Below are 22,286 nucleotides of genomic sequence, written 5' to 3' on the forward strand. Positions count from 1 at the left end.
GCTTCTGGAACGTTAGAGTATAGAAAATCTAAGTTTATATGGAAAGCTGGAAAACTCGATTGAGCTTTTCGTAGCCTTTTATGCCTAGAAAGCTAAACATATGATCTTCTAAAAGTTAGTTATTGTTAGCTTTTCAGAAAAAAAACCAGCACCATCTTTTCAGAAAGATCTAAAAGTTGCGGCTCAAACAAATAGACCTCACCCACTGATTTGGTGAATTACATCAGTGATCATCGATTGATACGGAGAATTACGTCGGTCTTCCTTCTTCGGCAGTAGGATTCGTTTCATGCATTAACGTGCGGGGTTTTTTTTGACATAATTTGGAGGTCTTCAAAATTATTACCTTTAGAATTTTACTATGCTTTGGATGCTATAGAATATTTCTAACTCTTTATTTTTATTATCATTTAGATGGCTTGAAGAAACATCCTTGGAGCCTATAAACACCTACAAAGATATATCTTGACAAACATCTAATGACCATATTGTCGATTACCAAAATCATAAAAATTGTCTTAGGACAATTTTTCTTACAATGCATGTATTTATATGGAGTTGTACCTCGTAATTATATAAAAATAATGATGAAAAAATCATAAATATTTTTTTAATATAGATTATGATGTCCACTACCACCCTGCAAAATCTTAAATTAAAATTAAACTCGTGTATGGAGAAAAAAGAATAAATTACATTATGGGGTAAGTTGAACCAAATAGTATAGTTTAGAGGGATAAATTGAACCAAAATAGAGTTTAAGGGTTAAGAAAGTAATTTGAACTTTTTCCAAAAAATATTATCTTTAGATTTTAATTATGTGTTGGCTGCTACAAAATCTTTCTAACTCTTTATTTTTACCATCATTTGGATGGTTTGAAAAAAACATTGTTGGAGCCTATAAACACCTACAAAGATATATCTTAACAAACATATTATTCCTAATGACTATATTATCGATTACCGAAATCACAAAAAATGACCATTTTTCTTACAATGCATGTATTTATATGGAGTTGTACCTCGTAATGAGCAGGAGGACCTTCTTCAACCTGCAGACTGCTAAAATTCGTCATCGGGGTGAAAGGGGCTCCTCATCATCAGGCTGAGGGGGACTCCTTGCTCCACCCCCTAGATCGCTCTGCTCCGCTTTATCGGCCCATGCCTTCATTAGTTCCCCCAGACCGTTCCCTTCCGTTAGATCTGGCTCTGACTTCATTGTTCTAAGCGGATAGTAGCAGCCGTAAAAATTCTGCAGAACCACCAAACAGTATCTGATTATCTATCATTGTATTCCATCAGACAGAAACATTTGCACAACTGCACAAGCTGAAAACACACACGCAGCACCTATTGTTATTATTGGGCAATGGAACGCTCTCTTTACTTTAAGCCAATATCTATATTCTTTAGAGTATTAGTCTGATGCCAGTAAACGCAGGTTTACTAACTAATCGATATGACAGAGATAAGCAGTTGATTTCCATATTCTGTTTTCTCTGTCGGCACCCTTATATCTGTCTTCCTATGAAGTGGAACAGAGGTCTCTGGGAAGTGGGAACGAAAGAGACAATATAATAGATGATAAGTAGCACGATTAAAGCAAATAAGTATACAAAAGTAGAGTGAATAGCTTGGTACGATACAATTTGCTAGTACACTTACAAAGTACTTGATGTGCACGAGCTTCGTCTTGTTCTCCTCTGATTGACACCACTGTTTTAGTCCATGATTGTTCTCGATCTGTAGCTTCTGGAGGTTCGTGAGTTGTTGTATAGATGATGGCAAGGTCTTGATCATCTCGCAGTCTGAAATGTGCAGGCTTTTGAGAGACTTGAGGTCGCCAAGCCATTCCGGCAACATCGATATGTTGTGGCATGAGCTCAACTCCAGCAATTGGAGGGACCCAAGCTGCCGCATGATATCTGGCAACCATGTCATTCTGTCGAGAAAATCGATTTTGAGCTCGTGGATAGCAAGTAAGTGGTAAAGCAGCCTCCAACTCCCGCAGTAACTCTTGCTCGAGACCTCTAACCTAGTACTTGGTGCATTGGAGTCCAAATGGCCGAAGTTATCCGCTGCATCACCTGAGTTAAGCACCTCATCGCTGTCAATGATTTTCCAGCAGCGAAACATAGGTGGGCATGGTTTCAGCCTCAACATAGGGCAATTCCTTGTCTCCAATACATCAAGCACAGGGAACATGAACTCTTCTGTACCATCACCGACACAGTATGTTGTGTTCCACTCTTCTAGTCTTTCCATGTCTGACAAAGCAAATCTTGAGAGCTGAAGGAATGCTCGTCGGCTGCCACATATATCTCCACTGATCTTTGTGATGCTGCTCAAAGATGCAAGATACAGCTCTTTTAGGTTTGATAACTGTCCGAGTTGTGGCAGACTGCTGCACCACGGTAGATTCTGCAATCGAATAGAAACAAGATTTGGGAGGTGGTGGGAAATGCCCACGAACCATTTTGGAAAACTAATGCTGCTATACCCCTCTACCTCCAGGTGCCTCAGGCCACTTGGTGGAACTAGTTCTTCCAAGACATCCTTGTCCTCCAGATTACGAGCAGCCTCCATGGTCCAGTGAAATGTTATTGTCAAGAGGTTTTCTTTATTGCACAATTCAATTCCATTTGCTTCTCCTGGAATCCTTACATTCTCGAGACAGCTTATTTCAAGCTCAGAAGAATTTATACTCTCGAGCTGATGAAGATTGCTGACAGAGTCGTCATCGTTTGAGCGGACCACTAAATGGTGTAATGGGTTACATTTGAGCTCGGATTTTCTGATGTAATTCTTCAGATTCTCCGAGCAGCCATTAACCAGCAGCAGCTCCAGACTATCGATTGAGCCTACACTCTCAGGAAGGCAACTCAAATTTCTGCACCCTGAGAGATCTAATGTGCGTAGCCTTTTGAGATTACCGATACTTCCGGGTAGAGAAAAGAAGTCATTACCAGACAAGTCAAGATGCTCTAGGTTGGTGAAGATGCTGATAGAACCATTACTTCCCCAACAGTCCAATTGCCGACCATTGAGGCTCTCTGATAAGTTCAAGTACTTGAGTTCAGCAAGGCTGCCCAATGCTTTTGGACTCACACAAAAGCACCGTGACAAATCTAGATGCAACAAATTTGTGAGCTTCCCAAAAGAGTGTGGCAATTCTGCAATTTTGGTACAGCCTGATAAGCTGAAATACTTGAGCTCAATGAGGCTGCCTAGATCTTGTGGTAACTTTTGAAGATTGGAGCACCCTGACAAATTCAAATACTGTAGACACGTGAGAGCACATGTAGCTTCTGGTATCCCTTCAAGACTGGAGCAGGAAGATAATTCTAGGTGCAACATTTTCTTCAGATTTCCAAGAGCTTTTGGTAATTTGACTATTTCAGTACAACCTGATAAATCAAGATGCTGCAAATTTGTGAGCCTAATAATGCTGCCTGGAAGCCTTCGATTTTTCATCCCCGGAGCAATAAGAAACCTCAGTTGCTTCAGCTGGCTAATAGAGGCTGGAAACTTGCAAATGGAGGATTCAGTCAAATCAAGAACACGCAAACACTTCGCAAATGAGAAGGCACCACCACGCAGACTGAGTTTGCTACAGTCCTGAAAACCCATGGCCCGTAACTTGGCTGGTAAGATGGTTGACATCTTCAATGGCTTGCTACAATGTGTGAGCAACGCATAGCGGCAGTACTTTTGGCCCGCTGTATTTCTTACTTTGTTAGCATTATAGATAGTCAACTCATCGTCAATGACTAATCTTGCAAGGTCGTACACTAAATCATGCATAGTGAACACACAATGTCGTCTTTTAGCACTCTGAAAAAAGAAGCCCATTAGAAATATTGAACCAAATAATATTGTTTAAAGTACCCTATTACCTATGTAAGCCCATTAGAAATCATCGATCTAGTAAAAAGAAGATAAAAATACTATGTAAGTCTATTCAAATACCCCCAAGAGCTCTTTTTCGATACACAATACTAGGCTATAGTAGTGTTCAAAAAGGACTAGTATAAAAACAACCAACGGTCAAGATTAATTGTATACTACTAAAACCTTCGTCTGTGGTACGGATAGTATACATAGGTAGTATATGTAGTATAAGGGTATCATGGTAAAAGAACCCAAATGACATCACTATAATTTTATTTTGGACACTAAGCATAAAGTTTAAAAGACCATTACATTTGAAATATCACTTTTTACAATGTAATAATTACTAAATTATCTATAATAATGAATAGTTATATCTTATATATACTATATACCACTAAGTGGTAGTATTGTGTACCGTAAAAGAGCTCACCCCAAATGAAGTAGCTTAAAGTAAATAACTAAATATATATTTCAATAAATCTAATGTCTATGTGAAAATCAAGTTTTTCAACATATATCCCATATATACTTTCTCATGGCATACCATTCAGAAACATCATGGTAATTTGTTCTTTGATATATTGATTATGATCCAGGATACATTAAGTTACAAAGAAGGAATGAACTCTTAGGTTGTGCAAGTATATATATAACTTACCGTTGGCAACTTTGAGTGCTGAAGAAAAGACATGCATAAAAGCTGCCCCACATACTTCTCAGCAATCTGTACATCGGAAAATATATTTGATGGCTTGATGAAATCAAGAGCAATCCATTGGTGAATCAGACTGTCTTTAGCAATAATGTGGCCTCTTGGAAAGATGGCACAGTAGGAAAAGCATAACCTCAAATATGGCGGCATAGCGATGTAAGTTAACTTCAAGGATGGCAGCACCGAGTTTTCTGCGAAAGGTTCGTTCCATATATCGCTACTGCTAACTTCTTCCCATTGCTTAAGATCCATTCTGGATAACATGAACCCCAGTGCTTGAGCTGCTAATGGTACACCTCCACACTTACTTGCAATCACCAGACCAAGCTGCTCTAACTGCTGTTTGTCCTCTCTAGATTCAAAGTTCATATTTTTCTTAATAATATCCCAGCACATGGCATTGTTCAGGGGACGAAGCCTGCATGGTGTAATGGTGCAAATTCTATTTGCTATTTCTTCATTGCGTGTTGTTACCAAGACTTTCATCTTGCTGCTAACATTAAGCATAAGCTTCAACTCCTTCAAATGAGTGTCATCTGTCTCCCACAGGTCATCCAAAATAATGAGTGTCTTCTTATCATGAAGTAATTCTTGAAGGCGTTGGTATATGAACTCCCTGCTATCTCCATGATGTATCCCTTCCTTTAGTACTTGAGAAATTATGGTGTTCCCTACTTTTCTCAAGTCAAAGATCTGGGACACATAAACCCATACCCGATGGTCATAATCATTGAAATGGATATCATTGAAGACTAGTTGTGCTAATGTCGTCTTGCCTATGCCACCAAGACCAAAGATAGGAAGAATTTGGAGGCCATCTTTGTCATTACATGCAGATAGCAATTCTATGACTCTCCTTCTTTCTTTGTCTCTCCCAAGGATGCCTGCTTCGATGACTTTGGATGTTGTTTCTCTGTCAGTAAACTGATGCTCAATGTCAATCCTATGGCAAGACTCAAATTTGAAATTCAGGTGATCCTCTTCAATTTTTCTCAGTTTGTCACGCATCTTCCTCATTTTATTTACCATACTAATCTTGGGTGCAATATCAAGACATGAAACAACCCCCACCATCTACAAGATAATTACCGCTTTAATTAAGTTACTGTAAAAAGGTTAAGAAAACATCCCAGAAAATTTATCATTTAACTTAAATTGCACAAACTCTAGGTGTATTTTATCATAGCATTGTGCATAGCTTTGAACATACCTTTCTGCTGGTAGGTTTGGAGTTGGCTTGGAACTGGTCCAACATGTCCGAAATGTCTAAGGCGGCGTGCTTGAGTCGCTTCAGCCACAGCTGCACTGAATCCTCCCAAATTGACCTACGCTCGGCGTCCTTGAGCACTGCCGCCATGGACTCCAGTGTGTCCTTCATGTGCTCCAGGTCACGGCTGAAGGTCCACACCAAGTTGGCTTGTTGGCCGATTGTGGAGCCTAGCTTATCGCCCACCATCTTCACTATAGCTGACGTGAGTAAGCCCGCTACTCCCGCCATGGCTGCAGAGCTCCAGATCACTCTCCCTTCCCCCCCACGCAGATACCCCTGTGAACAAAGGTGAAGAAGATTTATGTATTCAGCATGTGAGGAATACATGATTGATTAGTTGACTTGGACATAATGAGCTGATGATAGAAGCCAATAATGTGTCCGGAGCTGTTCTTGACCACCTGGAGCAATTGCTGAGCGGATTTGGAGACCTTCCGAGAAAAATCACCAAGACCTACCCTTAAACACACAGAAAACAAAGTGAAAGGAGATCACACATCAGTGAAATTTCAGAATGCAACCAAATTGAGCCCTCAAAGTAGAAGACAACGCTCAGTTTTTCCCTGAACGCAACAGCGGAAACAAGGGTCGAGCACTAGTTAGTGGTGCTTACCGTGTGAGAGCTCTTCCAATCGAGAATCAAGTTCCACGGGCGGCACAACTGGAGGAATCCCTCAGTGAATCACAATCATCGAATCAGTGCCAGTTTTTCACAAATTAAACTCATGTCAAAATGTGAAACCCCCTAATATTTCAAAAATCGTATGAAATATCTGCATGCATGTACTGAAGAAGAGTGGCTATAAGAAACCCCTCGAGAAGATATCTCCAATCTTTGACAAGTAACTTACCAGGTGCTAGGTGATGAGCGTGGAAAGAAACTGCAGGGACTCCGAAAGTGGAAACCAGAGGGCGTCGGTGCAGCGTTCGTGGGAGCTGAGGCACTAAGGCCCCGACCGGCAATGGTACCTCTCTCCTTTCTTGATACTCGGAACAAGAATAACTATTTGGTGGATGCGTCACGGCCATGGATTGACTTGAGGTCAACATCCAAAAGGCCGCTCCATGACAGGCTGCGTGGGTCACGGCCTCGATCATCACACGGGGAATCTAACGCCAGCAGGAAAGATGAAAGAGTGAGATCGCTAAGCCTTCTTATCGGATAAGATTATTCTTCATGCCATGGCGACATGGTTTTCAATTTCGTTTTCGTTCATTTTTTGGTCCTCATCGAAATCACCCAAATTCACGACATTTTGGCCGAAATCCGTGTAAAAAAAGGGTGGCATTGTGATGAACAGTTCCGAAATTTCAGGTAAATAGTAATTTAGGTCACCACCGAAAAGATCGAAATTTTGCAAAATTCACGAAATTTTGGTCGAAATTTTTATCATTGCAGGGCGACTCGAACAAAAGCTTTTATTAACAGTGCACACTGCTCTGTTGTAGAAGGAGAGAAATGCAATGAATGTTTCTTGTGGGTGGTCAAAACATCCTCATTTAAGTCCGACGATTTCCTGTCGACATACACATCAACATCGGCTAGGACCGCCCTTTCTCTATCCCTGTAGTAAGCGGCGATCTGAATCTCTCCGTGGGGCTGTCTCTGCCCACCTGAGTGTTTTATTACTTCCGCACACTCTATTTTTTTTCCCATTAGATCGAAATCCAAGGGCCAACCATCATCTTCTTCCTTTAGCCAACAACTTTCTCCTTCTACCTGCCTTGGTCGCCGCCTAGACGGGCCGCCACCCTAGCCGTGGGCACGGTAGACGGCCGGTGAGGCCTTACCGTATCCGCGGCAACTCCCTTCCCACCCATCTCACCACCTCCTCCCACTAGCACCGCCATGGCCGTCATTGCCCCCGACCAAACTAGCCCAACCACCATCCTTCACTGCCTAGCCGGTGGTGCCACCGCCGCCATGCCTCACCACCCCTGCACCCACCACCACCACCATGCGACTGCTCCGTCATTGGAGGCCCTCCCTCTGAGGCTGGTAGTTCCCTGAAATCCGAACCAACCCACCCCAAACCCCGAAACCCTAACCCAGAGGTCTAGCCATGCCAGAGACTCGCCGCAGAAGCTCACCGACGTCGGAGGCAGTGGCGGAGCTAGGAGTTTTGCGAAGGGTATGCCGAACGAAAATTTATATATGCAAACCGGTAAAATCCATTTAGCAATTCGGTACAGTATCATAAAAATTGCCTCACAATTCAGTACACAACTACTAAATAGCATAATAAGTCTTAAATGAAAATAGAAATAGTTCAAATAGCACACTAATAGTTCAGAATATGTATGATAGAAACTTGACCAAATAAGATTACAACACTATTTTTTGGGCCTACGCTTTCTAATAGACATGAAAGTCTTGATTACGTCGTTTTCATCTACTTCATCCAAAATGTCTTTCTCAATGAATGTGACAAGGCAATCATCTAAGAGATTATCAGTCATTTTATTTCTCCGCTTGGTTTTGACAAAATCCATTCCAGAAAATGCCCTCTCAACACTTGCCGTCGCCACCGGTAGAATCAATACCAATTTGATAAGAAAATAAACCAAATCATAAACTTTGTGCCTATTTGTTTCCACTAGCTTAACTGAGAGGTCAACAAGGTTTTCTAGACCACTGAATCTATCATCTTGTCTCATGACATCAATATAGGTATCAAGTTGCAATTCAAGCTTTAGCAATTCGGAGCCAAATATGTCCTTAGGATAGAATTCAGCAAGTCGGCATACCTTCTGTGCATCAAATGATGCAAATGAATTGGATGGGTTGAGGGCAGACATACAAGAAAGTAACTCCATATTAACCTCATCAAACCGATTATCAAGCTCTTGACTGATTTTATCAATAACCCCGATGTATACCTCTCTTCTGAAGTGATAATCATTTATTTGATCTTGGACAAACCTTCTTGATCTTCCATAAGGCACATAGTTAGCCTCCATATCAGGAACTCCGACACCATGTTTATTGCAAAACAAAGTGACCTTTTGAAGGAATTGATCCCATCCATTAGACCTCAAGTGTTGCATTCTATTTTTTGCCACATTAATAAGTTGGATTGCATGAATAATATCTTGCTCCCTCCTTTGCAAACACTCAAATAATTTATTTGTATATCCAAGAATAACAAACATTAAGTGTGCACTGAACACAAAATCAAACGACTCAAATGCTCCAACCATAAAATGAATTTTTGTCCAATCACTCTTATGTGTTGTATCCTATCCAAGAGTGATGAGTACATCACGGATTATGGGATACATAGCAACGATATTGCATAGTTTTGTAATAAGAGCCCCACCGAGTCTCACCAGGCCTAGCCAACCCCATCTCTTGATTCAATCCTGTCCTAGTATTGAGTTCTCCACATTCAAGTGCTTTCGTGATACTCTCAAGTCTAGCATTTCGAAGCATCACATGACACTTACATGAAACTCCAACAATATTTAGCAAGAGGGACACTTGGTCCAAGAACCATACACAATCAGTATTGTCCTTAGCAATGATAACAAGAACTAGTTGGATTTGATGTGCAAAACAATGGACATAATAAGCAGAAGGTGACTCTTGCATGATCAATGTTTTTAGCCCTTTAATATCTCCTTTCATATTTCTAGCCCCATCATAGCCTTGACCACGGATGCTAGTTACAGTCAAACCATGACTAACAAGTATAGCTTCAATTGCTTCCTTAAGTGATAAAGAGGTAGTATCATCTACATGAACTACTCCAATAAAGTGCTCACATGGTTTTCCCAATTTATTAACAAAACGTAAGCAAAGGGCTAGTTGTTCTTTATGTGATACATCACTAGATTCATCAGCTAAGATAGCAAAGCGATCTTCACCAATCTCTTCAATTATTTTCTTTCTAGTCTCTATGGCGAAACATGAAATAATTTGTTTCTGGATCATTGGGCTAGTTAATAAGCAATTACCTAGAGCATTGTTCAGCACAAACTTGTTCACTTCTTCACTATTTGCTGCAAGAAATTTCAACAATTCTATAAAGTTGCCTTTGTTGCTAGACTCTTTACTTTCATCATGTCCACGGAAAGCCAACCATTGATGCAAAAGAAACTTGATACATCTTAGCAAATAAGTCAATCTGATCTTGTAATGCTTTATTTCTTCATCACTCCACTTGTCAATTTTATTATCAATTGCTGCATTAGGATTCATATAGCCAATGTACTTCTCTTGAGCTTCCTTGTGTGCCTTAGATTTATGATGCTTCAAAAGTGAAGTATCTCCTACATTCCAATTTCTCCATCAATCTGCAATAAATGCATCTGCCCCTTTGCCCTTGTATTTTTTGTTTTTGAACAAGTAGCACACAAAGCAAAATACAGAATCCTTCTTGATGCTATATTCAACCCAATCATATTTGGCAAACCATATACATGTGAAATTACGATCTCTATCTTCACTTTTCCTTTTTGGAAACTCATGAGCATAAGGATGGAATGGCCCTCTAAGAATATGCTCTCCTGACTGCATCCTGATCATTAGCATGATAATTTGAAATGGGCAACCTTTCACCTAGATCATGTGGAAGGCGATCAACATCGTAACCTGAAGGATTTGGTTCTACAGCAGCAACAATCACATCTTTAGTTGCTTCTGTTACAGAAAGATCAACAATTTCTTCAATGATTGTATCCTCCTCTTCCACTTGATTTTGCTCTTCCACAACAGGAGTTGAACAAGCACGTTTCTTTGTAGCTTGTTTCTGAAACATAGAAGCAATATCTCCATCTCTCTTCATAGTTCACAAATCCTACAAAGCACAAAGGCCATACTGTATAAGTATAATCAATTAATTCATCCCTATTTCCTAATTCTCAGTTCTCACTGCCTACAAAAGTACACCTACACAGCTTACAGCAACATCAATTGAACTAATTTGAGGATAAATTGAACAACAATTAACAGTTAGGGTTAGAGATTTGGGGGAAAATTTCTTCAGTGGCAGTACCTTTGCTTCAGCAGGGAGATGGAGGGGACGCTGGTCGTCGGGCGATGCGACGCACGGAGAGGGACTGAGGGAGGGCCGGAGGAGACAGTCGGAGCCGGACAGGGGCATAGGGCGCCGGCGCGGGGCGGCGGGCGTGGGGCGTGGCGCAGCTGCAGTAGCCGACAGCGGGCGGAGGGCGCTGGCGGCTGGCACCCTGGCCTGGCAGCCCGCAGTCGGGGAGGCCGGCCGGCGACGGCGGGGGCGGCGCCTGCGCCCTGCACGGCGTGCGCTCGCCGCTCGATCGTCGTCGCCTGCGTCGCGCGGTGCCTGGCGGCTGGCCCAAATTCACTTGGATTAGCTTGCTTACATGACCTAAATTTGGGTTCTAAATCTTCGTTCCGGCACAATTCCATTGTCCGCAAGGCGTGCACGAGTAGAGGAAGAGAAGGGGAGGAAAAAAAGAGATTGACACGTGGGTACGTTTATAAAGAGTAAAATAAACTATTCACAATAAATTCTCATGTTTCAAGAGTTGGAGCACTGCAACCAGTCAAATACGTACAACAACTCTATACTTTTCTGATGTCAGTGGAACGAGAGTGTCGATGTTGGTGGAGTGGTTGTTTTTGACGAGTCCCTCGGTATGTCGTCCCCGCCCATCAGTCAAACAACTTTGACGAGAAGAATATAATGTCAGGCCGACAAGATGGGAATCTTCCATGCTCTTTACTCTACTTTTGACGCGAAAGGTAACTTTGTACAGACCCATTGATCGTCAACCGGCCATTTGGTTAATTAATTAGTATTTCGTCAGTCATGCGTACGCGGTACGCGCAGCAACACGCGGTTATGCTTTTCAAGCCTTAGTGGCAGGCTGGCAGCATTTGGCTTTCGCCGTTTCGTGTGTGCCGCCAGCAGGTGCTCTGTTTCACTGTTTGAGTGTTGGATAGGAGATGGGACGATTCTGGTTGATTAACCTAACGGTGGTTGTAAACATAAGTACTCAAGACTCATATTTTCTACTATTTGTGTTGCATATTCTTCAACTCAATAGTTGTACAGTCATAAATCATATTAATCGTTTGTTTAGATTAAAAAAGTTAGAAAATCATATAGTTTAGTGAAGACTTTAAAAATATTTCGGTGAAATTTAACCGAAATTTTGTGAATTTTGGTAATTTTGGCTGTCATAAAAAAAATCCAAAATCTGAAACCGAATTTGTATAGCATCGTTCAAGCAGCCTCTGACGAGTAACGACCTCAGCAGCGGCCCACGTTTACCATGATTGTGATAGAGACAAAATAGAGTTATAGAGAGCAAATCAACTTCAGTCTGATTGATTGGGCACCAAAACTGGGGGAGGCCAAAACATGGTCATACCAAAATTTGCCTGCCAAGATCTGGGAAGTTTTAGAATAGCACCTGGTTGGGTGCCAACATTATTGGATGACTCTAGTATCAGTCAGTAACCCTATAGTACCGGTACCGGTTATTCGGTACTAAATGTCACGCCATTTAGTATCGGCTAAAATGCCCAGTACTAAATAGGCCATTTAGTACTGGTCGGTAGTACCAACTGGTACTAAACTACAAGCCACGTCACGCAAGTCACGCTGTTGCGGACGTCAGAACCATCCTTTTTTTGTTTTCTTTCATTTTAATTCGTAGTTTAGTTAGTGTACAGTATTCGTTTGCGTATAGTAATAATATTATGCTAATATATATTGATCTAGCATACAGTAAATGTTACATATATTATATTTATACAAAGTATATACACTTCAAATATTACAAGTATTCTTAATATGCACTACGCATCGTCATCCGAGTCCCAGATTGGATGAAGTTGACCCACACTTGTTCCATCATAATAAAATTCTCCCTTTGGATTTACGACGTCGTCCAAAAGGAATTCACATAATTGTTCTTGTCCAAAAGGAATCCACATAATTGTTCTTGAATTGTCCTGAGTTGTTCTGGGCGATAAGATCTTCTCTCATTTCAGAAATATGTCACGTGCAAATTAACATCATCATTTTAAACCAACATATGTGCAGAGTAAAAAATATTGAATTGTTATGAATCGTGTTTACGTACTTGGTGTTCATGGTCCGTTATGCTTGGACCTACAAAGCCGTGGATGAACTCACAACAGTAGTATCCAGTTATGAAATATTCAAGCAGTCGTGATTTTTAAAGAAATGACATGCACTAGATGTTCAAATTGAATTCATACCGGAAAATTATCTCTAATATCCTGGGTGTTTTTTTTAAGCGAGCCCATACCTGTTAAGTGCGTCCATGAGACTTTGGTACTCTGATTTTGGTTACCTCTTCGGGTCCAGCACTGTGAAGTGGCTTCGATCAATCTCGATAAAAAGCAGTATCTAGTGGAACATGTTCATATACGTATACACACGCAATGTTAGATATACTTATTATTAATTTGAATGGATGAAAAAAGGGATGAATGACTAACCAAAAGTTGTACGGCAAAAGTATATATTGCATGTGATACTGTTCATCAGTTGAAAATAGTATTCATGGTCCGATTTGATCATTTCATTAAGCATTCCTCATTTATAACATGCGGGTCCATGAAGTTGACATGATAGTATTGGTTTCTCTGGCACTGTTGAACTCCATTCTGCATGATACAAAATAAAAGAGGGGATGGAACAACGCACAATTAATATAGGAGGTAGGATGTAGAAATGAGAGCAAACACTTATATAACCCATGCACTAATAAGGGACTTGTCAAGGGTGTTTTGATGAGAGATTTGTCAAGGGTGTCTCGATGGTACAAGTAATGAAGACTTTCAAACTCAATCCATATGTCATCTGACCCTCGAAAGTAATCACGATCTTGAACCCGAACAGCGAACATGACTGCATCAAAATTCATAGCAAAGTTTTTTCACAACTCATGGTCGCGTTGTCATTGATGTTTGACTGTCAATTACATGCTTCTGTCTAGAATATATAAAGTGCACATAAGGAAAACTGTAACGCTAGCATAGACAGCAAATAAATGTGAGATGGCATACAAAGGTGAGGATTTGAACCGTCATCACACATCATAAGTAATCTTACAAAATTAATAAAAATATCTTTGGAAACTAAAGGACAGCCCAGCTTTGTCCTTGCGAGAGTGAGCTGCTTTCTCCTACATATCCACAATGAAGGCAGGGCATCCACAAGTACCCTTGGCTTGCTACAAATCTCACTTCTCTTTCTATCCAAAGAGTTAATAAATTCAATACAAGCATTTTTAAGCTCAACACAATGATACTGAACAGCTAGAGCTAGAGTGGTTCCCACACTCTCAATATCGAGTCTTTTGCAAAGTGTAAGGAAAATGACATTAGGCTATAATAATTTTGGTGATTAATGACAATGTAGTCATTGGGAGTAATGTGTTTGCAAGATGTACATTTGACTATTTGGAATCTAAATTGGGCTCGTAATTCAATCCCTAACTCTCTTGAATTTTAAAAGATTTGGAATCCCAATCGTTAGTTTTGCATTGGCACAATCCAAAATAGTTCAGGGCCACATGATGCGGTCTGCACACCTTTTTTCGTGGAACTATATTTCTTGTGTTAAAAATAGTAAACTCTCAAAATTAAAGTTTGAAATCTGTAATTTCAAATCGTGATCAAGGTTATATATTTTCGACATTCATCTTCAACTAAAACGAGTCAAGAAATCAGCGGAACTAGCAAACCTCCGCCACTTCAGCATGTCTAGCATCTTTATACCGTTCAGACATGTCGCCTGTTACTTAAGCAAATGTATCGCGCAACATACAAAAGTTGCATCTGTATCAGTCCTGGCAAAGCATAAAATACAGAGAGAATCTGGTTTCCTGCTAGTACACCTGTCCAAGTTGGTGGTCAACTGGTCATATAGCATGACGCCATGACCTGACTGTAATTCCACACACATGAAAATGGGTAGAACATAAGGCAAAAGAAATCTCTGCTATAATGTGAACCATATTTCTGTACTCAACTGCACAATGTCACTATCCAAACTATACCGCCACATTCTACTCTAGTTTCATCCAGCCTTGTGTCCTGATGCTGCAAAAGTGTCCATCTCAACCCCGAACTTCCATCACAACGGATTTCCTTTGTCATGCAGGTCTATATCAGATGGCGAGAGCAAAAGCCCTGCACCTTGCACCAGTCAAATTCTATTCAGGTTTTCCATGCTTCCTTCCTTGTGGCTGGATCTTGGAGTCAGCGATACCCTTACCTTCTCCACCACCCGAGCCGCCTTCATTGTCATGCCTTGTGACTATTTTCAGTGGGTGGGCTTCAGTGTTGAAGACCCACTCATCGAAGGAGATTAACGATGGCGGGGAGAACAGCAGGTACAGATACTTGAGTGTCTCCGCCAGGAAGAAGCTCTGCATCATGTCATCTTTTGTACCAGTATTCACCTAAAGACCCAAATATTTCAACAAGGTTTATATAAAAACGAAGTTTTGTTCGAACATTTGATAGGATGGATACTATATTGATGAGAACTCACGTCTTTCAGACCAACATATCCAGATTCTATACGGGAATTCTTCTCAAATGCTTGGAATATGTCCCAACCCCAATCTTGGTATGTTTTATTCCCAGTTAGGCGCCACAAATACATGAGTGACTCAATAGTCTCCGGTCTAAGGATGTTCCATGATGTGCCCACAACCATGTCCTACAGTATGAAACCGATAGCATTCTATTATGTGAAGGGCACAGGGAAAGATTAAAATAAAAGAATTATACAGGCTGTAAGGAAACCTGTCCACCATGGAAATAATAGTTTTCTCCAGCCAATTTTGTTGGAGTTGATTGGTAGAAGTTATAACAGGTCCATGCAAGCTACATTGAAGAGAGTATAAAGATAACGCGAATAAGAACATGAAATTAGGAGAGAATAAAGTCTGTAAAAGTCATAAGTTCTGCACAAAATGGGAATATCACTAGCAACCTCAGATTATATTGACAATATGGGCCTCACAGGTTTGTGGTCACTGTTTTCTGATATATAATTTGTCCAGTCTAATCATTGTGCAATTATCATGGGTAGTATACTTTGAGCGGTAGAATATAGTTTAATTATACAATTACATTTTAGCAGGCTAACTCAGTATAAAGATGGCAGCAATAGTTCCATTGCATTACATTCATTTAAAAAATTAAAATCCATATTTTTTTGGTGAACCAATGTGCGACATGACACCTTGCATTTCAGTTAAAAGTCAAGTGCACTGCATCATTGTAGGTAATTATAGGAACCTTTTTACAGGTAGAACTGATACTGACAGTTGTAATAACAGAATGATTAGGAACAGTGATATGAATAGGCAGAAGGCTCCTATGGCCAAAAAAAAAGGAGGGAGGGAGAAAGAGAAATGTCACATTGTATGGCAAAATTTGTATAATATGCAAAGTTCCAATTAGAACCTGGCCCAAATATGTCATTACAAATTCAGGATAAAATGCATATGGTTATGAAAGCAAGATCACCTCTTCTGCAAGATTCATAATTTGCTCTGCTTTTTCTGGGCTATAGCCTGACGCTCCCAATGCCAGCATACCAGGCACAAAGCATGCAAGTTCATCCATCTGTTCTAGTTATAGGCTGAACAAATCAGAACTTCAGAGAGAGACATGGGATGACTGTTAACAACCACCCAGACACTCAGTGACTAGGAGACTCTTTACCTTCTCAGATAATGAATCCCCGTTCTTTTCGCACACATAGTAGAAGTTAGAAGGAGAAGTTTTCCTTGTCAAACTTAACAGGCCTTCCATCGATGTTTCCCACATTTGCCTACGATAGCAGTGATACAAAAATATGGTTGCACAAGTCAGAATTTGTAAAACTTTGGCCAAAATAACTGATAATAAACTGTCTGAATCCAGGATGATCATAGTATTGAACCTGTAATGCTTGACACTTTCAGTTTTGTTACCCTGTATCCAGACCTTGAGCAAGTATTCATAAAAACTGCAACATGAATAAGGTAGTTAAATATAAAAAATAACTCCACACTAATCCATCTAGAAAATGTGAAACTGCCTAGATATAGGAGAAAATTTGCAAAGCAGGTGTTCAAGTTTTAGAAAATATATATAACGATGACAATGAGTTGAGACAAATTATTATACCTATCCCCCATAGCACCAAATGTGATAGTTGAGTAAGACTTCACAGCCCCCGAATGAGGATTTATATTAATAGGAAGCAAGCCATCACTGGGAAATATTTTCTGAAATTGCCTGATTACATTCTCCACCTAAAGTTTAACAAAGCTCCCAATGAAATTTCCATAATAAGATTAATAGAGCTGTGGATGATTATAAAGCATATCGGCAGAGTATATGGATTACAATGGGTGAAAAATTTAGGTCAAATAAACACTAGTTGAGATTCATCAGTTCATGTTTACACTATGCAAACTGTACTGTTCGTTGTACAATTCAATGAAATGACAGCAGTGGTATGCATACCTAGCCAAGTGTTACAAAATTGTGCGGATGGAATAAATAGATTGAGAAACTTTGATGTATGAAATACAATCAGTGGTATAATCGGTAATCATCTGAACAACATAAAACATATGATCATGACATCTTTTGTTGTTTGGGTGTGCTTGATACAGATATCAACAGGGTAGTTCATTGGCTACTTAAGGCTAGGCCTGAGAGCTAATGCATAACTGGCAATTGGAAAAAGTGTAATGGGGCAGAGGAGAAACTAGAGCGGCTGTACTAGTGATTCGAAGAGAACAAGAAAACTGTTTCTTTCTGGCTTGATTCAATCTATTGCACAGCTGACACTTATATGTAGTACTAAATGACCAGTACCTCCCAGAGCTCAACATAACTTAATTAACCCCTTAATTTAACTTGACTTAATTGGACTCTTCCTCTTTCCAAATGTACTAGCCAAACTGGCCTGCACTCCAGCTCCATCTGTACCAACTCCTGATGTGACTAACACTCAGAGGCCATGACTACAGCATCTGACCACAAAGCCTATCATCATGTCCTTCATAATAGGTATCTAGTACTTTTACTGCAACCAGCAAGAACAAAATGAAGAAACTAAGCATGATTCTTATGCTTTGCTAGTACAATCCAGATGTGATAGCAGTGTGAAAATAAAAACCTTTTGCTGATACTTTTGATCTCCAGTCCTCTGAGATAAGGCTATAAATTCGAGTTGCTCTGTGCCTGAATCTGCAAGTATGCTGTTGCCCTGTAAAATAGGTAAAATTAATTTATCCACCTATGCCCAAAAAGCTAAGATGAAATTCCATAACTAAAATACAACACAATTCCTAACAAAATTGGTACAGCAGATAACTTTGAATAAATAAAATAAAGAGAAACTCAGAAAGAAAAGATTAACTTACACCAGTTATGAAAAGCATATTTAAAGCAATGGCGAAAAAACAATTATGATTGTTATTACAATGCAGTTCTTTATAAATTACAACACCAGTGGCAAAATGGAAAAATAGTGCCTTACACCATTCCATCCTGGATTACTGGCTTTGCCTTGAGCTAGGTTGATTCTATTGTATGGGATACCGGATGATGTATCCCAGGCAGGTAACAGTCGATCAGTAATGTCTCTTGCCTTCTCCAAAAATATTTTATCAGCTGACAAATCATATGCACTGAGGAGACCTCCAACAACTCTGAATATAAATCAACAAGATTACAAGCTTCGACAAGTTAATAACACAAGTTAGTTACCCAAAAATAAATACATGTGCGCACTAAGATCCTAAGACAAAGAATTATGGAAACACACGTGCTTCGTAATCCTTGTTATTTCAAACATATCACCTTATTGTTGTTTCAAACACACTTGCTTCATAATCCTTGTCGAAGTCTAATGATTCTGCGACCCAGCTGTCATCATCAAGAGACCCTAGTTAGACCAGGAATATATGATATAACTGATGAGTAACATAACATGTGAGTGTCGCCTACATTCAATAATCAATATTCGATGCATTCACATACTGACTGGGGGCATTGACATATGCATATATGTACTTAATTTTATAGAGTTACACACATATTTACTGGCCATGATAGAAGTGACAACGGTAACATTTGGCCCAACACAAAATTAAATGCAAGGATGCATAACAAAAATAGAGTACTGCAGCATTCAGAATGTCCTCTTCCACAGAGGGAGATTTATGCATGGCCTATAGAGGTCACAATCAATAAGAATACTATTGAATGGACTATAAGGCAGCAGGACCCTAAGATTGATATCATTTACATAATTAGTTTTATCAAATAGTGCTTAAAGAAGTGGAATACTTTGCAACATGTGAACAGTTGTTCAAGAGGCTAGAAAGAGTTGCTCAGAGGCTGATAACTTTCTAGGTGTTTATAAATATAATGGCTGGAAATGTTTGTAATCACACTTTGCACTACAGCAATCTGACATGCTTTCCTAAAACAAGCAACGGAGTTAGAGTACTGAATAAAAATGAAAGAGATGGTTAAAAAAACTCAACCCCTAGGGAGAAAAGACCTCCACCCAAAGCATTGCACATAGGAGACGACCTGCTAGAAGGGCCGAGAATGGTCTCAAAGGCCAGTGGCATGGGACGCGATCGCGTATAACTCAGAAAGCTGTTATACAGTGAGGGACCTCTTTTTATGGAAAACCAAGGGTTCTGAGTACTGGTCGGTAACCCAAGTCCCAACTGGAGGACCTACCACCGTGCTGCATGCACGTTCGCAGTGAAAGAGATGATACACCAGATCAAAAGTCAACAAGGAATTATTTGTCTAATCCATGCAAGATGCAGAATAAAAGTGAAAGATAAGAGTGCAGACATTAATCCACTTTGCAAAATCTGTATTCTTGAATACTGCAATCAAAGTTCAACAGGAAATGCAGCAACTCTATAATAAATGACTAGGTCTTAAAACCTTCATGTACATTGCCACATGCATGATTGGTTATCTACTTGCCTTGCCCATCCAAACAAGTGATAACCGATAACCACTTAACATTGGCAAGGTTATGTGTTGGGAACTTGAGATACCCCTAGAAACATCACTTGCATGGCAAACACCCAAACAAGCAGAGAAAGTATTTTCCAGTGAGGAGAACCAGCTTGAATCTACCATATGTTGGGCCAGCAAGACTTATATGCTAGTATAATTCATGGGTAAACTGACATGTGGTGCAAAAAAGATAAAGCATAACACTTAGCCATGCAGACAAGATTAAAACTCAATCTAATTTCCTGTACATAGACGAAATGGAGATGTGCTCTGTTTATAGTTATAAATGGCAGGAATAGAGGATCTTACTCTCTAGCCTTCTTGAATTCCTCTTTTAGTCCCATTATATATAGTGTATCAAGTGAGTCCACAAGAGTTGCCCCAAGACCACCAAAACTATTGACACCATTCTTTGATTGAGGCTGAACAATTGAGTACAGAAGGGAAAAAAGGAAAGAAAAAGAATGATTTAAAAGCTCTTTCAAGTAAAGAACATAAAAGGAAGCAGATATCCGAGCAAGTACAAGTGAAACAAACCTGGAGCTCATCATGTCCCCACGCATACTTTACATAGGAGTTCCAGGCGTGAAGCATAGCTTCCTTAACCTTTTCTCTCCTTGCATTATTGACATGGTCAATTTCTAGATGATGTTTCTTGATGATGTTTTCAATATTTGGACTTTCATCCAGATAAATTCCCGCCATTCTTAACTACATAATAATGGTATCAGACTAGAAGGGTTGAATTCACCACAAGAGAATTGATATAATTTACCCATTAAGCTTACATCAATTTGTACCTAAATGTGCACAATTGCGTACCTGGTCATGCAACCGATTTACCTCCTCGTCTAATCTGGATATCTCAGCCTGCAAGCAAACATGTTTCTACATTTCAGTACATAAAGGGAAGAAATGCTAAAAGGAGTACAGGACTATGCATTACTTCACTCCAAGGCACCATGTATATCGAAATAAAGCAACTGTACAACAGTTGATGAAACAGAAGATTCTTCTAACTGAAATTATGACCAGTCAATGCCAAATATAAACCCTGATGTGTTCCTAACCAACAAAAATCCTATCTTTAACCAATGTCTTCACCTATCAAGTAAACCTTTCGCGTTTCAGGTACCAAAGAGCTAGTACGGGAACCAGCCAGATCCCCGCCGGGAAAGCTCGGATCTGCTTGGGCGCGGGTATCATCCTCACCTCGTAGTCGCGGACGAGGGAGAGGCGGTCCCGGGCGGCGATCGTGGCGGCGACGAAGCCGACGACGAGGAGGGCCAGGCGCGCCGGCCGCTTGAGGTAGTACCACTGGCTCAGATGGCGCCACCCCGGGGACGACGACGAGTGCGACCGCCGGCCCATGGGTGACCCGGTCCACGGGGATCGCCGGTACGCTGCCTTACCGCCTCCGGCGAAATCGGGAGCCAAGCTTGCGGGGCTTCCTCCGCCTCGAGGGAGAATCGTGATGCGGTAATGATGCAATAAGAAATTTTCGAAATACTGCAATAACAAAAGGGAGAAAAATGAAACAAATTTAGTTCATGGGTCATGGCATTGCTCAGTGCTCACTGATGTGTGGGGAGCCGGGGACTGGGACCCACTTGGAAGTCACCCAACTAGTGGCAAAATATATTAGAAGCACGAAAAAAATTGATTCGTGGTATGATAAAAATAACATGGGGACAACCGTCAATTCGAAGCAAAGTTTATTTTTCGATAGGTGTACTTTTCTTGCCATTTTTTGCTAAGGATTTAAGTAATCTATCCGCCATATTATTTTGGCTAATGAAAAACAGTTTAATAACAGTGTTAAAATTAATACGTCATGTATCCCGTCTTTTGGTCTCTTTATTAATCGTATACCTTTAAGAAAAGATTAATTCAAGTTTAAATTCCATGTTGCAAAAATAACATTTAGTGTCCCATTTTTAAGTAAACAGGCTTGTTCGACTTGCAAAATAAATACATCATGTTTTTATTTTCTATATATTTATACATTTATCCGTGTAGCTTTTATTCGCGACGTGATTATATTTGTTCGCATCAATTTTTTATATACATTTGTTCCTTTCTTTTGTTTTATTTTTTCCCATTTTATTTTTCTCTTTATATTTTTTTATACTAATAAGTATATACATATAATTTGTTCTAGGTATAGATACTTGTTTTGTGAGTTCGTGTAACAATTTTTTGTGCATACAATTGTTTTATTCTGTAGTTTAATATAATTTTTTTTCAAGTTTATAAATCTTTTTATCTTCTAATTTTTATAATTTATTCTATGGTTTGTATATTTTTTCTATGGTTTGTATAATTTGTTCGATGTGTATAATTATTTTGTTCCATTAGTTCATATAACTTGTTCTCCAATGTGT

The 22,286-nt window shown here is 39.9% G+C and overlaps 2 protein-coding genes across 3 annotated transcripts; both read right to left on the reverse strand.

Annotated features, from left to right (window-relative positions):
* Positions 1 to 756: 756 nt before the first annotated feature.
* Positions 757 to 6,854, reverse strand: LOC101758418 (putative disease resistance protein RGA1). The gene is made up of 7 exons (XM_022827390.1): positions 6,728 to 6,854; positions 6,490 to 6,537; positions 6,278 to 6,330; positions 5,817 to 6,152; positions 4,553 to 5,680; positions 1,666 to 3,834; positions 757 to 1,252 (listed from the first exon to the last, which is right to left on the reverse strand). The coding sequence occupies exons 4-7, from the start codon at positions 6,102 to 6,104 to the stop codon at positions 1,073 to 1,075; spliced, it is 3,765 nt and encodes a 1,254-aa protein (XP_022683125.1). The 5' UTR covers positions 6,105 to 6,152; positions 6,278 to 6,330; positions 6,490 to 6,537; positions 6,728 to 6,854; the 3' UTR covers positions 757 to 1,072.
* A 7,720-nt stretch (positions 6,855 to 14,574) lies between these two features.
* On the reverse strand, positions 14,575 to 21,405 carry LOC101756133 (mannosyl-oligosaccharide 1,2-alpha-mannosidase MNS1). 2 transcript variants are annotated; one of them, XM_012847128.2, is made up of 14 exons: positions 21,115 to 21,405; positions 20,725 to 20,772; positions 20,440 to 20,613; positions 20,212 to 20,324; positions 18,715 to 18,780; positions 18,392 to 18,563; positions 18,029 to 18,118; positions 17,026 to 17,153; positions 16,799 to 16,864; positions 16,579 to 16,687; positions 16,381 to 16,479; positions 15,652 to 15,732; positions 15,395 to 15,565; positions 14,575 to 15,302 (listed from the first exon to the last, which is right to left on the reverse strand). In XM_012847128.2, the coding sequence occupies exons 1-14, from the start codon at positions 21,271 to 21,273 to the stop codon at positions 15,054 to 15,056; spliced, it is 1,725 nt and encodes a 574-aa protein (XP_012702582.1). In that variant the 5' UTR covers positions 21,274 to 21,405; the 3' UTR covers positions 14,575 to 15,053. The 2 variants fall into 2 exon arrangements, with proteins under 2 accessions (XP_012702582.1, XP_022683385.1); XM_022827650.1 differs by having other exon boundaries at positions 20,440 to 20,608; positions 21,115 to 21,398.
* Between the last annotated feature and the right edge of the window lie 881 nt (positions 21,406 to 22,286).

The sequence above is a fragment of the Setaria italica genome, chromosome VI (assembly GCF_000263155.2).
Source record: "Setaria italica strain Yugu1 chromosome VI, Setaria_italica_v2.0, whole genome shotgun sequence".
In the NCBI taxonomy this organism is placed as follows: domain Eukaryota; kingdom Viridiplantae; phylum Streptophyta; class Magnoliopsida; order Poales; family Poaceae; genus Setaria; species Setaria italica.

Coding starts and splice junctions, on each gene's coding strand:
- LOC101758418 (XM_022827390.1), bottom strand. CDS start 6,104: ATGGCGGGAGTAGCGGGCTTACTCACGTCAGCTATAGTGAAGATGGTG. Junction 5,681..5,816: donor CCAAACCTACCAGCAGAAAG/GTATGTTCAAAG, acceptor ATTATCTTGTAG/ATGGTGGGGGTTGTTTCATG. Junction 1,253..1,665: donor TCGTGCACATCAAGTACTTT/GTAAGTGTACTA, acceptor GTGGTTCTGCAG/AATTTTTACGGCTGCTACTA.
- LOC101756133 (XM_012847128.2), bottom strand. CDS start 21,273: ATGGGCCGGCGGTCGCACTCGTCGTCGTCCCCGGGGTGGCGCCATCTG. Junction 20,614..20,724: donor TAAATCGGTTGCATGACCAG/GTACGCAATTGT, acceptor ATTATTATGTAG/TTAAGAATGGCGGGAATTTA. Junction 18,564..18,714: donor GTGTTTGAAACAACAATAAG/GTGATATGTTTG, acceptor ATTTATATTCAG/AGTTGTTGGAGGTCTCCTCA.